This window comes from Pantherophis guttatus, chromosome 4, assembly GCF_059756535.1.
Source record: "Pantherophis guttatus breed Tessera chromosome 4, ASM5975653v1, whole genome shotgun sequence".
NCBI lineage: Eukaryota > Metazoa > Chordata > Lepidosauria > Squamata > Colubridae > Pantherophis > Pantherophis guttatus.
In genome coordinates this window covers 12,176,829-12,193,382 of record NC_142066.1, presented here as the reverse complement: position 1 = coordinate 12,193,382, position 16,554 = coordinate 12,176,829, and the positions used below count along the sequence as shown (strand labels likewise).

At 40.1% G+C, this 16,554-nt stretch overlaps 1 protein-coding gene across 1 annotated transcript; it reads left to right on the top strand.

Annotated features, from left to right (window-relative positions):
* Window positions 1–9,379: 9,379 nt before the first annotated feature.
* On the top strand, window positions 9,380–11,053 carry LOC117656725 (olfactory receptor 6X1-like). The gene has a single exon (XM_060682676.2). The coding sequence runs from the start codon at window positions 9,383–9,385 to the stop codon at window positions 10,331–10,333; it is 951 nt and encodes a 316-aa protein (XP_060538659.2). The 5' UTR covers window positions 9,380–9,382; the 3' UTR covers window positions 10,334–11,053.
* The last annotated feature ends 5,501 nt before the right edge of the window (window positions 11,054–16,554 follow it).

Sequence of the window (16,554 nt, the reverse complement as noted above, 5' to 3'; positions counted from 1 at the left end):
CTTTTCAAGGGATTGTAGAGAGACATCTTCAGGAGAAATAAGAATACTGCAATTTGGAACTTTTGTTTTGGAAAATTTTGAACCTAAATAGAGATAACAGTTGTGAGGATTTTTTCAGTTTTGGGGAGGATTTTTTCGTTTGCAAGTGGCTTGACTTTTTGGGGAAAAAAAAGGATTACAACAGAACCCTTAAAATTGGAACAATATTAACCTGGAAAGAATAAAATGGCGCAGGAAATTAGAGAAATGATGAAGATGATGTATTTGTCATGGAAAACAGAAATAAGAGAAATAAGTACAATGCTACATGGAGAATCAAAACTTGAGGACCCAAAAACTGAGATAGAGAACACTCAAGCTGACAAGGAAACAGTGATGGAGAAGCAAGATACAGAGATTGAAAATAAAGAAGATAAAGACAACGAGATTGACTACGGGGAAATAAATGAATATGTGGATAGTAATAATAAAAAGGAGGTTTTTAGAGATTACATTGGGATTAACAATGGAAAAAACAGAAAGGGTGGAAAGAGACAAAGAAGGAAAGATGGGTGGAATAGAAAAAATATAAAAAATTTAAATGATTACACTGGGATTAACAGTGGAAAGAAAAGAAAGAAAGAGAAAGGGTAGAAAACAACATGAAGTTTAGGGCAAAATAGAAGAGTCCAGGACTTTGAAATACAAAACGATTACACTGGGATTAACAGTGGGAAAAGGGAAAAGAGATGGGAAAAAATGGGAAATATAGGAAATACAGGAGAATTTAAGACTTTAAAACACAAAAGAAAAAAAGGGGAAAGAAAAAGGCAAAAATAAAAACAGAAAGGGAGAAAAGGGGAAAGAAATGAAAGAGGAATGTGTTATATATATCTAGAATTGAATCTAGACAAATATGTTTAATTGTATAATGTGGTGAAAGTAGAAATGATTATGTTTTGATTTTGGGGAATATATGGGGTAAGCTATTTGGTTTGTTATAATTTTGCACAGAGGGTTATATAATTAATTGATCTTTTAAGAAATTGGATTGTATGGAAAATGTATATTTAATAAATCAGAAGAAATAATTGGAATATTTTCAAAGTGAATTAGGGAAATTGTAATGATTAGAATATTTTTATGCTGATAAAATAATTTGAAACTAGGGAGGTTTAAAAGAAATATGGGGAAGTTATTTGGTCTATGTTTAAGATATTGGAATGTATAAAATGATTATGTTTTGATTTTGAGGAATATATGGGGGAAGCTACTGGGTATATTATAACTATGTAAAGAGGGTTATATAATTAATTGACTTTGTAAGAAATTGGATTGTATGGAAATTGCAAATTTTATAAATTAGAGGAAATAAGTGAAATATTTTTTAAAGTTAATTAGGGAAGTTGTAATTGGAATATGGTTATGTTTGATAAAATAATTGAAAACTAGAAAAGGTTAAAAGAAATATGGGAAGTTATTTTGTGGACTATTATATTAAGAGGGAAAATAGGTATATAATTAATTGACTTTTATTAAGATGTTGGAGTGTATTCTTTGGAATAAGATTTAAGGGAATGTATGCTATAAAACAATTAGGTTTATCATGCCTATAAGAAATGAACAATTGTAAAACTATATAATTAATTGGTTTGTATCAAGATGATGGATATTGAAATTAATGATAATGAATTATATTAGGTGAGATTCTAAATTTGAGGGGGATAAATAGAATGAAAGGGAAAATTGAATTTGATTAAAATTAGAGATTAGGATGAAGGATAAAATTGGTTTTAAAAAAATAGAAAGAATAAATATGATGGCATATATACAGCAAAAGACCCCTCACATAAGCCTGATGATGGCAGATGAGATTCTGTCGAAACGTCGCTTCTACCCTTTTAGGGATATGTTCACAATTACACGGGAAGAAACCCAAAATATTAACTGTGTACACACACACACACACACACACACAGAGAGATATAGATAGATAAATAGATAGATAGATAGATAGATATAGATATAGATATAGATATAGATATAGATATAGATATAGATATAGATATAGATATAGATATAGATATAGATATATAGTGTAAATTTAGTTGAAATGTTTAACAATTGTTTAAATTTGCAAACCGGCCAAATACTCTATTCGGAAAAAATACATTATATGTTTGTGTGTTTATGTAAAAAAATAAAAAGAGTCTTTGAAGGGTTAATAATACATTGAAGACTCCATTTCTGAGAATGGCCCTTGGCATTTGGTCCAAATAAAAGCCGGCATGAGTCATGTTGACTCAAAATCATCTATCCTGAGCATAATCTATGGAAATTTATGGGAATTGAGAGATGTATATATCTAGAGATGGTCCCATAGTCTTTGTAGAAAATTAAACCCTACGTCCAGGGTTGAAATGGTTCTGGAGAATTGGTAGTGGAAATTTTGAGTAGTTCGGAAAATCGGCAAATATCACCTCTGGCTGGCCCCAGAGTGTGGTGGGAATGGCCCCAGAGTGGAGTGGGAATGGAGATTTTGCAGTATCCTTCCCCTGGAGTTGGGTGGGAATGGAGATTTTGCAGTATTCTTCCCCTGGAGTGGGGAGGGAATGGAGATTTTGCAGTATCCTTCCCCTGCTGTGAGGAGGGAATGGGGATTTTGCAGTATTCTTCCCCTGAAGTGGGGAGAGAATGGAGATTTTGCAGTATCTTTCCCTTACGATGCCCACCAAGCCACGCCCACCAAGCCACACCACGCCACGCCACGCCCACCAAGCCACGCCCACAGAACCGGTAGTAAAAAAAAAAAATGAATTTCACCCCTGCCTACATCAGCAAAGATTTTATTATTTTCTATGTTTGCCCTTGAAGAGAAATGTAAATGAGATCAACAATTAAAAAGTTGCAGTTAGAAAGAACAGTCTAAGCAGGAATTAGAAAACGTGCAAGGTGCAGAAGGAGGTATTCTGAGTGAGCCATCGCTGGATTCTTCTCCAATTTTGGATTTGATTCAGTTGACTGAAGTTAAAGATCAACGTATAACTAGAGCTCAATCCAAGCTACTTAAACAGAAGCAACAACAACAACAGGAAAGACAAGACAAGAAGGCAGTTAAGAGCACTGCACAAGAGATTGGCGCTATGGGAGGAGCGAGATCGAAGCTCTCGGATGAACTTCAAGCATATTGCTCTGCGCTCCAGAAAGAGGCTAATGACCTTTAAGTGTTTATCTTGGAATGTCAATGGGTTGAATTCAGCACAGAAAAGGAAAAAATTATTTACATATTTGAAACAATTTAATAATGATATAATATGTTTACAAGAAACGCATATTACAACTCAAGATCAAAAATATTTGATAAACTCAAAACTAGGAGCACATTATATATCTTCAACTTCGCAGAAAAAGAATGGTGTGGTTATTTATGTAAATAAAAAATTAACAGCAAAAGTTATAGAAGTAGATCAAGATGGTAGATTTGTAGCAATTGAATTGTTTACAGCAAATGGTCAAATTCTTTTGATTGGAATTTATGCTCCCAACCAACAACAGGATTATTTTTACAAGATGTTACATACTAAAATATTGCAATGGGACTACAGATCTATTTTAATTATGGGAGATTGGAATGGAGTAATTGATTCTAAATTAGATAAAAAGAGCTTGGCAAAGTCTAGAATTAGATTACCACAGACCTTTTTTGATATGAAAGAAGATATGGAACTAAAAGATGTTTGGAGAATACATAATCCAAATGAATTGGATTACACTTTTTTTTCTGATAGACATAGATCCTTTTCTAGGATTGATTTTATCTTGTTGTCAAATGATCTACTTGTTAAGACAAAAAGAACAAAGATTTTTCCAAGAACTTTGACTGATCATAGTCCTGTATGGATAGAAATCGAGATGGATAAGGTTGAGAGACGTTCTTGGAGATTAAATGAGAACTTGTTTAGATATGAAAAAAATATAATAGAACTTAAAAAGCATTTGAAAGAATTTTTTGAAATAAATTTGAATAAAGGTACCCCAGTTGAAATTGTTTGGGATGCAAGTAAAGCTTATATGAGAGGGGTACTTATCTACATGAATTCTAAACATAGACTGTTCCGACAAAAGAAAAGATCTGAGTTGGAAATGGAAATAAAGAATAAAGAACAGTTACTTATTAAAAACCCAACAGATGAAAGAATACGAAGTGCTATAAAACTTTTGAAAGACCAATTCCAAATGCTTATGGCGGAACAAGTTGCAACAAGTTTACAATATGCGAAGCATAATACATTTTGCAATGCTAATAAACCGGGCAGATGGTTGGCCTACACATTGAGGAAAAAACAAAGTATGCGGACTATTGACAGTATCGATATTGGAGGGAAAGAAATTTTTCAACAAAAATTAATTAAAGAAGCTTTTGTGGATTATTATACTAAACTATATGCTAAAGAAGAGGTGCAGAATGGACTTATAGAAAAATATTTAAAGGATAAGAGAGTTACAAAAATTACTGATCAACAAAAGGAAAGAATGAATTATCTTATAACAGAGGAGGAGATAATAGCAGCAATTAAACAGCTAAAAACAGCTAAAGCTCCTGGCACGGATGGTTTGACTGCAGTGTATTACAAAACTTTACAAGCTGAAATGGTGGGACAACTTAGAGATTTATTTTGCAATATTCAACAAGGGGGTAAAATACCCCCATCCTGGACAACTGCTTATATATCTTTGATACCAAAGGAACAAGTTGGTCCTAAAAAACCAGAGAACTACAGACCAATATCTCTTTTGAACACAGACTATAAAATTTATGCGAAGGTATTAGCCAACAGGTTGATGCCAGTAATCCAAAAGGTGATTCATGAGGACCAAGCGGGATTTATTGAGGGCAGATACATGAAGGACAATGTAAGGCAAGTAATAGACTTATTGGAATATCTTGATAAGAATAAACAGATTTCTGCAGTGCTGGTCTTTTTGGATGCGGAGAAGGCCTTTGATAGAGTGGATTGGAATTTTCTACTAAAGACTTTAAAAAAGATGGGCTTTGGGGACCAATTTACACAGGCGATTTCAGCAATTTATCAAGAGCAAAAAGCACAGATTATTATTAATGGAAGTTTGACGACAGAGTTTAAAATTGAAAAAGGAACAAGACAGGGATGTCCGTTGTCCCCACTTTTATTTATTTTAACATTGGAAGTCTTGCTAAATACAATACGGGACTCAAAAATTTTGAAAGGTATAATGATAAGGCAAGAGGATTATAGAATAAAGGCATTTGCAGATGATCTGGTGGTTACCCTATCACAACCAATGGAATCAACAATCCTGATGAATGACATTATACAAGACTATGGTAGAGTTTCAGGTTTTAGACTGAATTCAAAAAAGACTAAAATGATAGTCAAAAATATGACACAAGATCGTAAACATGAGCTTGAAAGGAGGGCAGGTTTTGAAATTGTACCTAAGGTAAAATATCTTGGAGTTCAGGTTGCAGAATCAAACATGAAATTGTTTCAAAATAACTATGAGGTGTTGTGGCGAGAGGTTCAGAAAGACATGGAGACTTGGAAAAAGCTGCAACTGTCTTTACTTGGAAGAATAGCAGCAGTTAAGATGAACATTTTGCCAAGATTTCTGTTTTTGTTTCAAATGATTCCGGTGCTTAAAAGTGATAAACAACTGAAAGTTTGGCAAACTGGACTTAATAAGTTCGTCTGGAACGAGAAAAAGCCGAGAGTGAAATTGAAAATTATGCAAGATGTTCCAGAAAGAGGAGGCCTTAAACTTCCAAACCTACAGTTATATTATGATGCAGCAGCTTTAACTTTAACAAGTGATTGGTTTGGGGGTAAAAAGGCTGGAATATTGAATGCAGAAAGTTTTGATCTTGAATTTGGATGGCATGCTTACCTATTTTATGATGACAAAGTTGATAAAATATTTAAAAGTCATATACTTAGAGACTCTTTGATGAGAGTTTGGAAGAAGCACCGACTCAAATGGGATTATAAAATACCGCTATGGCTGGATCTTGGTCATACCTTGTGGAATACAAATATAATGTCACTCGGGGGGTTTTTATACAAAGAGGTTCTTTTTACAGATGCGGGCAGATGGCAGCTGAAGACATTGCAGACACTGTTGGATGAAGGGATTAATTTAACCTGGTTACAATATAATCAATTACAATTGAGATGGAAAGAGGACCAAAAAACTGGTATTATGTTGCATGAGGAAGAATTGGTTAGACATATAAGAGAGAAAGGTCCAATGCATATCAAAAGGCTTTATAATGTTTTGCTAGAAAGGGATTCAGAAACGGAATTAGTTAAAGATTGCATGATTAAGTGGGCACAAAATTTTGAAGAACCAGTGATGTTGGAAACATGGGAAAAAATTTGGGTTCAGAATGTTAAATTTACACAGTCGCAGAATCTGAGGGAAAATTTTTATAAAATGTTTTATAGATGGCATTTAGATCCTAAAAAGTTGTCATGTATGTACCCTAATGTTCAGCCAAAATGTTGGAGATGTGAATGTTTGGATGCTACGTATTATCATGTTTGGTGGACCTGTAGGAAAGTTAAGGCTTTTTGGATAAAAATATGGTGGGTCATGCAGAATGTTTTGAAGAAAAAAATTCAATTTTCTCCACAACTGTTTTTATTGGGCATAGTTAAGGGTTTTACACGGGATGAAACAAAATTAATATTGTATATGATAATAGCAGCAAGATTGTTGATAGGTAAATATTGGAAGAATGAAGCTTTGCCTACTATCGAGGAATGGACTTCGAAGATGGCCAGTTTTGCAGAGATGGCGAAGATTTCAGCATATTTAAAAGATTGTTCACAAGAGACTTATGAATGGGAATGGAAAAGGTGGATAGAATATGTTCAGAACAAATACCAAATTAGAAAGTATCAAATAGCTTTTATTTGAAAACAATGTATTAGAAATATTTTAATATAAAGAGACAAAGAGGGAAAATTATGTAGGGGGAGGGATGGGTTCAGGTATATATATCAGTGTTATTAGTTATGAGTACATAATAGGGAAGTCTGGGGGGGGAGGGTTAGGGAGGGTTAGGGAGGACGGGAAGTTTGGGGAGGGAGGTGGGGGGGTGAAAAAAGGGGTGAAAATGTAATTGTAAAACTTTTGCAATAAAAAAAAAAAAAAAAGTTGCAGTCGGGATTGCCTCCGGAGGACTTTCTGAGGATCTCCTATCTTGAGTTTTGTTCCAAAGGATATCAGCCTTGAGTATATTCTAAGTTTATTGCATGGTTCCTCATGGGAAATTAAAGGCATATGTCCTTAGAGACTGTCTCCCAAACTTCTGTAGAGAATCAGTAAATTAAAAAAAAAAAAACCTTTCTACATTGCTATCTGCTATAGGTTCTTTAAATATTAAGGAAAATATTTCAGAAGAAAATATATCTTCAATTCTTCCATAATTCTTCCATATCTTCTTCAAATATCCGTTTGCCCTCTTTGACATTTTTCACAAACATCTTGTTTTTCAGAAACATGAAGCATCTTCTTCTGTGGCTCTTAAAAAAACATTGTCCTGATGAACGGATTAGAGATGGAGTGAAAGGTATTTGGAGAAGACAAGGCAGATAACGAAGGAAGAACAAGTCAAGGTAAGGACAGAGAGATCTATAGCTCCATAGAAGAAGCAGAGGGAACAGGATTCCACTGAAGAAGTAATAAAGAGATCCTAACATATACACGCAACTAACTATCCGTAGAGAGAAACTTTTTGGCTTTCATATTTCTATAGACTTTTATTTACCTATATCTCCATTATCTCCATTTTTAAAATATTTCCATTGGTGGATTCATCAGCTGGCTATGCATGAATCTCATGTTTTCTGTCAGATGCCTTTACAGTCTCATTTCTTGAGAATCTCAAATAATATCTCTTTGCTGCATTCTTTTTTTCCTGTCTCCCTATAATTTGGATTCATTCATCACTTCTAAATTCATTTGCTCTCAACTATAACTATTCTTCTTCTTTTTCGTTACGTTTTTCCTATCACATCCCTTAGTTTGTTTTTCAATATTTTACTGCTCTCTTCCAGAATTAACAATATGCATTTACGAATCTGGAAATAACATTTACAAATTTCAGGCATCGCATTAAGCTTTAGTAGTGTTTCTTTGGCTTCAGCCTCATATATTTAGGATTCTAGTTTAGAAGTCATAACTGGTATTCTAATGTTTATAGTAAAATGTGTCATTTAAAATCATAAGTATGGACAACTGTCCTTAACTTGATTTGAAATTCCAATTTTAGAGTATATGGAATAACAGAGTTGGAAGGGAGGTTGGAGGTCTTAGAGTCCAACACCTTGCTTAAGTAGGAGAATCTTTATTATTCCAGACAAATGGCTGGTCCAATCCCTTCTCAAAACCCTCCAGTGAGGAGCACCCACAACTTCTGGAGGCAAGTTTTTCCACTGATCAATTGCTCTTACTGTCAGGAAATTTCTTCCTAGTTCTAGGTTGGATCTCTCCTTGAAAATTGTTACTTCTTGTCCTGTCCTTAAGAGCTTTGGAGAAAAAGTCTGTCCTATCTGTGACAGGATCTCAAATATCGGAAGACTATTATCATGTCACCCTCTCATCCTTCTCTTCATTAGACAAGAAATACCCAGTTTCTGCAACTGTTCATACATTTTTGCCTACAGCCCCTAATCGACTTTGTTGCTCTTATGTTTTCTGAGTTATGTTATAGAATAGAATAGAATAACAGAGTTGGAGGTCTTCTAATCCAACCCCCTTCAGACAAATGGTTATCCAACATCTTCTTAAAAACTTCCAGTGTTGGAGCATTCACAACTTCTGGAGGCATGTTGTTCCACTGGTTAATTGTTCAAACTGTCAGGAAAGTTCTCCTTAGTTCTAAGTTGCTTCTCTCCTTGATTAGTTTCCACCCGTTACTTCTTGTCCTGCCCTCAGGTGCTTTGGAGAATAGCTTGGCTCCCTCTTCTTTGTGGCAGCCCCTGAGATATTGGAACCCTGCTATCATGTCTCCCCTAATCCTTCTTTTCATTAAACTAGAGATACCCAGTTCCTGCAACCGTTCTTCATATGTTTTACCCTCCACTCCCCTAATCATCTTTGTTGCTCTTCTCTGCACTCTTTCTAGTGTCTCAACATCTTTTTTACATCGTATGTTGTTATGTTTTATATTATGTTACTGTTATGTTATATATTATGCTATGTTGTTATGTTATGATGTTACGTTATGCTGTTACGTTACATTTTCTTTTCTGATTTCCAATTACAATAGTGATGTCTGAAAAAAATATCTTTGGAAATGTACTTAAATGTTGTTTTGATTAAGGTTTCATGTTTTCTCTTTTTGTAACAGAAGGGGAACATGAATTTGACCAACTGTACAAGAGTAACTGAATTTATTCTCATTGGGTTGCCAAGAGTAGGGCGAATGGAAGGTGTGATGCATGCAGGCATCTTTCTGCTCTACCTCCTGTGTCTGATGGGCAACGGACTCATCATTGTCATGGTAATTGTGGACCGACATCTCCAGAAGCCCATGTATATCTTCCTTAGCAACCTTTCTTGCATTGACATTGGACACACCACAACCTTCATTCCTAAATTGCTGGTCAATTATCTCTCTGCAAAGAATTCCATCTGTTTCAACTGCTGCATTGCCCAGCTGTATTTTTACTTCTTTTTTGGGGTCACAGAATATTTCATCATCTCTTTCATATCCTTGGACAGATACTTAGCCATCTGTCATCCTCTGAGGTACGCCACCATCATGACCTCTGAGGTCAGCCTGAAACTAGCAATGGCAGCCTGGTTTGGAAGCTTTTCCTCCATTCTTTATCAGGAAATAGTGGTGGCAAATCTACCTTTCTGTACATCCAACATTATCAACCATTTCTACTGTGATGTGGGACCTGTGTTGAAGATTGCAGGAGGAGATATTAGAGTCATTGAAGCCCTGGGATTCTTAATTATGGTGATGGTGGTAATGTCCTCCCTGTTCTTCACCATTGTTTCTTACCTCTTCATCATTTGCACCATTCTCCGAATGCCTTCAACCACTAGGCAGCAGAGGGCCTTTTCTACATGTGCTTCCCATCTGGTTGTTGTCTGCATGTTGTATGGGTCAGTCTGTTTTGTCTATTTAAGACCTACTGTCAAGAACTCTTCCTTCAGTAGGATGAAGATTGTTTCTGTGGTGAACACTATAGTTGTCCCAATGCTTAATCCTTTCATTTACACCATTAGGAACAATGAAGTGAAGGAAGCAGTGTGGAAAGCATTAAGAAAAAAATCTCTGGCTTTTCCTAAAGTCTAACTATTAAACAGAAGTAAAATGAACATTTTTGGGGGTATATTTCCAAAAAATGGGTTTCAGATAGAAAGTCCGTACAGAGAGTGGTGAGGACAGTGGAGAAGATTATAGGAAGATTGCTTCCTGTTATTCAGGATACTGCTTATAAGCGCTATGTGCTTAGAGCTCAAAGCATTGTTAGAGATGCACACCCCCACCCACTTTATGGTCTGTTTCTGTTGCTCCCCTCTGGGAGCAGGTTTCTAAGTATTTCTAGCAGGACTTTCAGATTCTGTAAAAGCTTTGTTCCATATGTCATCCATTTGGTAAACTCTCAAGATTCGTTTTTCTCGCTATGAACAGGTATACATCGAAACTAGACTGTGTTGTTTCTCTGTGTCATATAATATACCTATGTGGGTATACAGTATGCATGTATTTATTTATTTAGTCATGTTTATGTAGTGTATATTCAAGGTGGTGACTCTTTGAGAGCTGCAAGCAAAGAAATTTCATTTTAATATATGCCGATTAGTGTATATTCAAAGCGACAATAAAGTTATTTTAAGTTCTAAAGTTCTAAGTTAAAGAACTGGAATTTTCAAAAAGCTACGACAATGGGTCAATAAAAAATATTAAATTAGTAACTTCAGATGTGAGATGAAGGCTGATTCATCAGGAAAACTGTATATTGGTGTCCCCAAAGAAATGTATTGAAAGAATAATAAATCAGTTTTCAAATGCTGAATTTTGAGGGCTTTGTAATCCACATGGTATAGTAATGTGAACATTGCATATCTTTTGGGAACAGGTAAAGGTTCCCCTCAAACATATGTGCTAGTCATTCCTGACTCTAGGGGGCAGTGCTCATCTCCATTTCTAAGCTGAAGAGCCAGTGCTGTCCGAAGATGTCTCCGTGGTTATGTGGCCGGCATGACTAAACACCAAAGGCGCACGGAGCACTGTTACTTTCCCACCAAAGGTGGTCCCTATTTTTCTACTTGCATTTTTTACCTGCTTTCGAACTGCTAGGTTGGCGGAGGCTGGGACAAGGAATGGGAGCTCACTCCATTATGCGGCTCTAGGGATTCAAACCACTGAATTGCCGACCTTCTGATTGACAAACTAAGCATCTTAGCCACTGAACCACCATGTCCCTATATCTGACTGATTACCTGGGTTTATTGCCTTGTCTACTGCCTTGCAAGCCATCTCCTTCTGTCCCCTTCCGTGTATCATCCACTCCCCCCGGTTTGCCATTCTGACTTCTGGACTGGCTCTATTCCACCTGTGCCCTTGATTGTGTGGAGAATGGACAGATATGCTGTGGACTCTGAGGGAGTCTGGTTTTCGATTGCTGTTTCCCTACCAGAGAGGACAGACTATCGAATCTCTCCATTGCCAACTCCATCTTGGCTAGCCATCATGAGAGGATGGCCTGGAGGGGCACCCTCTGAGTTTTGTCGAAATGGCACGAGACTTCTCCCACTGTTGTGAGAGGACAGTGGAGTCCAGTTTTACCCACATCTTGAGTTTGCTGCCACTCCGTTTCCAGGACGTCTTAGACTACTCTATAGAATGCTGGCCAGAAGACATTTCCACCTTTTCTGGTCTTTTGGATGCACTTGGCCACCAAACTTCTTGTGCTGTGAGACTTCCCCCTCTCGCAGGTCTGGCCCTCCATGTTATTGAGGGCCTACTTTGATGATGGGCTTTGGAGCCCAGAGAGGTGGCATGCAGCGAAGAGGGGGTTGAGGGGTTTTTTACATAAATTTTTAGCTATACTTTTAAGGGGCTCCAGGGAGAGGGAGGGCTGGATTAGAATTAGGGCTGTGGGTGTGGGGGATAACCCACCTGGGGGGGCAGGTCTGGTTGCGAGGCACGGCATGGGGGGTGGGGGTTCCAGTGTCGAGGAGGGGGTTAGAGCTTATCCAGATAATGTTTTTGCCATCAGTACTGTGGGTGGAGGGGCAGGCATGGTAGGAGCAGGGGTCCATATCGTGTTGCGGGAGCACGCACTCGCTGTCTTCAAGTGGTGGCGCGCTCCGGCCCCCAATGCTCTACTCGTTCCCCAGGTTGCAGATCCTCAGGGCCCAGGCCTTCAGCTGATGTTGTGCAATGCCAGGTCTGTTGTAAATAAAGCCCCCCTCATCTGTGATCTTGTTCAGGAGGGGGGAGCAGACCTGGTGGGTATTACAAAGACCTGGTTGGGCCAGGAGAGGGAGGTCCCCCTTGTTGAAATGTGCCCACCAGGTTTCCATGCATTCCCTCAGCTGAGGTCACAAGGGAGGGGCGGGGGGTGGCAGTTGTCATTAAAGAAGGTCTTAGACCAAGGGAGGCCTTTGTTCCTCAGACTGCCGGATGTGAATCCCTCCTTGTGAAGTGAGGTCATGGGTTACAGATGGGTTTGCTGATCATGTACCTGGCTCCCTGCCACATGGCAGCAGCCCTGCCTGAGCTACTCAATGTTATAGCTGCGGTGGCAGTTGACACCCCCAGGCTTATGGTCATGGGGATTTTAACTTGCCATCCGTGAGTGAGACGTCTGAGGTGGCTCAGGAGTTCATGGCTTCCATGATGGCTATGGACGACCCAACTAATTCATGGCCCTACCCACATGGAGGGAAACATGCTGGATGGAATAAAAAGATCTTGAGTGCGCAGCGGAAGGTGCATAGATCTGGGATCCTCCGTATCTCCGGGGGTAGCTCATTCCAGATATTAGGTGCCTCCACAGAGAAGGCTCTCTCCCTGGGGCTGCCAGTCGACATTGTTTGGCTGATGGCACCCGGAGGAGCCGCTCTCTATGAGAGCGTACCAGCCGGTGAGAGGCTACTGGTGGCAGCAGGTGGTCCCGTAGATAACCAGGTCCTAAGCCATGGAGCGCTCTAAAGGTGGTAACCAAGACATTGAAGCGCACACGGAAGACCACCGGGAGCCAGTGCAGCTCGCGCAGGAGAGGTGTTACGTGGGAACGCCATGTCGCTCCCATAACCACCCGTGCAGCCACACTCTGTGCCAGTTGGAGCCTCTGGGTGCTCCTCAAGGGGAGCCCCATGTAGAGAGTGTTGCAGTAGTCCAGGCAGGAAGTGACGAGGGCATGAGTGAGCGTGCGTAAGGAGTCCTGATCCAGAAAGGGATGCAACTGGAGAATCAGGTGAACCTGATGAAAAATCCTCCCAGTTATGGCTGTCACATGCTCTTCTAAAGACAGCCATGAATCTAGGAGGACACCCAAGTTGTGAGCCCTCTCTGTGGGGGCCAGCGATTCACCCCCAATAGTCAGTGATGGCACCAACTGACTATATGGGATGTTGGAAACCACAGCCACTCGGTCTTGGATGGGTTGAGCCTGAGCCTGTTTCTCCCCATCCAGATCTGCATGGCCTCCAGGCACCAGGACATCACTTCAAGGGCATCGTTGGGGTGGTCCGGGGTGGAGATATACAGCTGAGTATCATCAGCGTAATGATGGTACTTTACCCTGAAACCACGGATGATCTTGCCCAGGGGCTTTACATAAATGTTGAACAGAAGGGGCAAGAGGACTGACCCTTGTGGCACCCCACATATGAGGCGTCTCGGGGTCGACCTCTGCCCCCCTGCCAACACAGACTGCAAACGGTTGGAGAGAAAGGAGAAGAACCACTGCAACACAGTGCCCCCCACCCCTCACTCTTCCAACCAGTGCAGCATGATACCATGGTCAATGGTATCAAAAGCCGCTGAGAGATCTAATAGGACCAGGACAGACGAGCAACCTCTGTCCCGAGCCCTCCAGAGATCATCAACCAATGCGACCAATGCCGTTTCCATGCTGTACTCAGCCCTGAAGCCTGACTGGAACAGATCCAGATACACTGTTTCATCCAGGTGCTGGGGGAGCTGTTGCGCAACCACACTCTCAACAATCTTCGCCACAAAGCGAAGGTTGTAGACCGGACAATAATTAGACAACACTGCCAGGTCCAGGGAAGGCTTCTTGAGGAGAGGCCTCACCACCCCCATCTTCAGTGCAGATTAATTAAGGGAAGGTGGGATTGGGATATAAGACTGAATGTTTCTTGACAATGAATGACAAAATTATATACTACACACACCATTGGATGATAACATCCCAATGTAAAATGTCTATGGAGATTCTCAGTCTCCAGGTCATGGTTGTCCCAAAGGTGCTTTTTCAAGAGGCAACTGGACTTTCTGGTTTTTCTTGGAAGACATTTCACTTCTTACCCAAGAAGCTTCTTCAGCTCTGACATGGTGGGGAATGGAACACAGTCCTTTCAATAGCTCCAAGAAGGCTGCACCCCCATTTGCACCACTACAGTGATCCAGATGATACAGATAAACATCCAGTTGGCCTCAATGACTCTCTAAAAGAATGCAAATGACCAGCTGTCTGAAAGGGGTATAAATCCTTCCATTCCCCACCATCCACCCAGAGTTGAAGAAGCTTCTTGGATTAGAAGGGAGACATCTTCAAAGAAAAATCAGAAAGTTCAGTTGCCCCTTGAAAAAAGCACCTTTGGGATCCCAATGCAAAGGTAATAATTATAGTGTCCTCATAATTACAAGCAGATATGCTGTCAGGTTAATCGCTTAAGTCAGTCGACAAATCTTAAAGCTGCCAAGTGTGAAAAACACCTCACAAGAGTATACAATGTCTAATTCCCTACATGATCTTGCCACTACACCATCCCACCTGAAAAAGATTTCAAATCTGCAGATTCTAAAACACTATGATAAGTATCTTCACCTTGAATTCCATGGAAAAATGAATGGGGGAAGAAATGGAAAGTTGTTCCTTCCCTCTTTTATTGAATCTTTGAAGAGCCTTAGAAGATTTCACAATCTATCTATATAAAAAAGGCTGCATGTATATATGTTCCAGCATAACTCTGGAAAGCCTTGAGCAATTTCAACCAGACTTGGTATGCAGATGACTTACTATCTGGAAACAAATACTGTGGGGGTGAGACACCCCTGGGGTGTATGTCTGTGTCTATGTGGAATGTCTGGGCCATTAAGGAGAGCAAGTGCAGCGTCCTAAAGCGGCAATTGTTTGTGATGTCATGGGAGGGGGAAGGGAGATCTTCAGCCATTAAGGACAGTGAATGTGGTGTCCTAGAGTGGCAATTGTTTGGAAAGGCAGCCGTGATGTTCCCCCTTCAATGGAGCAATGGGGAAGCACCTGATGGATTTGGGGCAAAGGTCCAGGATCATAGACAGGGTGGGAAAGAGGAGCACATCGAAGGAAGAAGGGAGAGGGCAGTGATGATGAGCATGAGAGTAGGGAGAAGAAAGGTCCCTCTCAATGGCTCCCTGTCAGACAAAGGCTTTGCCTATAAATACCCGGGCAATGGCGGGTTACCATCTATTACTGTATATACAAAACTCAGTTACTGAGAATGGCCCTTGGAAGTTGGTCCAAATAAAACTGGGCATGAATCATGCTGATTCCAAATAACCTATTTGGGACATTTATTTATTTATTTATTTGTTTAAATTTCTATACCGCCCTTCTCCAATATAGGACTCAGGGCGGTGAACAGCCAAAGTAAAAACAAGACATCCATACAAAACATACAAAATCTAAAAACTGATTAAAATAATTAAATATTTTGGCCGTAATTAAAACAATTTCAATTTAAAATCAGTTTAAAATTTGACTCAAGCCAGCCCAGCTAGTTGAAATAAATGGGTTTTCAGGGCCCGACGAAAAATCCGGAGGTCTGTTATTGTACGTAACTCTGGGGGGAGGTTGTTCCAGAGGGTGGGCACCACCACAGAGAAGGCTCTCCCCCTGGGGGTCGCCAGCCGACATTGTCTGGCGGACGGCACCCTGAGGAGGCCCACTCTGTGTGAGCGTACTGGCCGGTGGGAGGCTATTGGTGGCAGAAGGCGGTCTCGTAAGTACCCCGGCCCTAAGCCATGGAGCGCTTTAAAGGTGCTCACCAACACCTTGAAGCGCACCTGGAAGACCACCGGGAGCCAGTGCAGCTCGCGCAGGAGAGGTGTCATATGGGAGCGCCTCGTCGCCCCCATAATCCCCCGCGCGGCCGCGTTCTGGACCAGCTGGAGCCTCCGGGTGCAACCCAGGGGGAGCCCCATGTAGAGAGCGTTGCAGTAGTCCAGGCGGGAAGTGACGAGTGCCTGAGTGACTGTGCGTAGGGAGTCCCAATCTAGAAAGGGTGCAACTGGCGTATCAGGCGAACCTGATAGAAAGCCCCCCTGGCCACGGCCAT

What these genes read in the sequence shown, in the direction of transcription:
- LOC117656725 (XM_060682676.2), top strand. Translation starts at nt 9,383, where the DNA reads ATGAATTTGACCAACTGTACAAGAGTAACTGAATTTATTCTCATTGGG.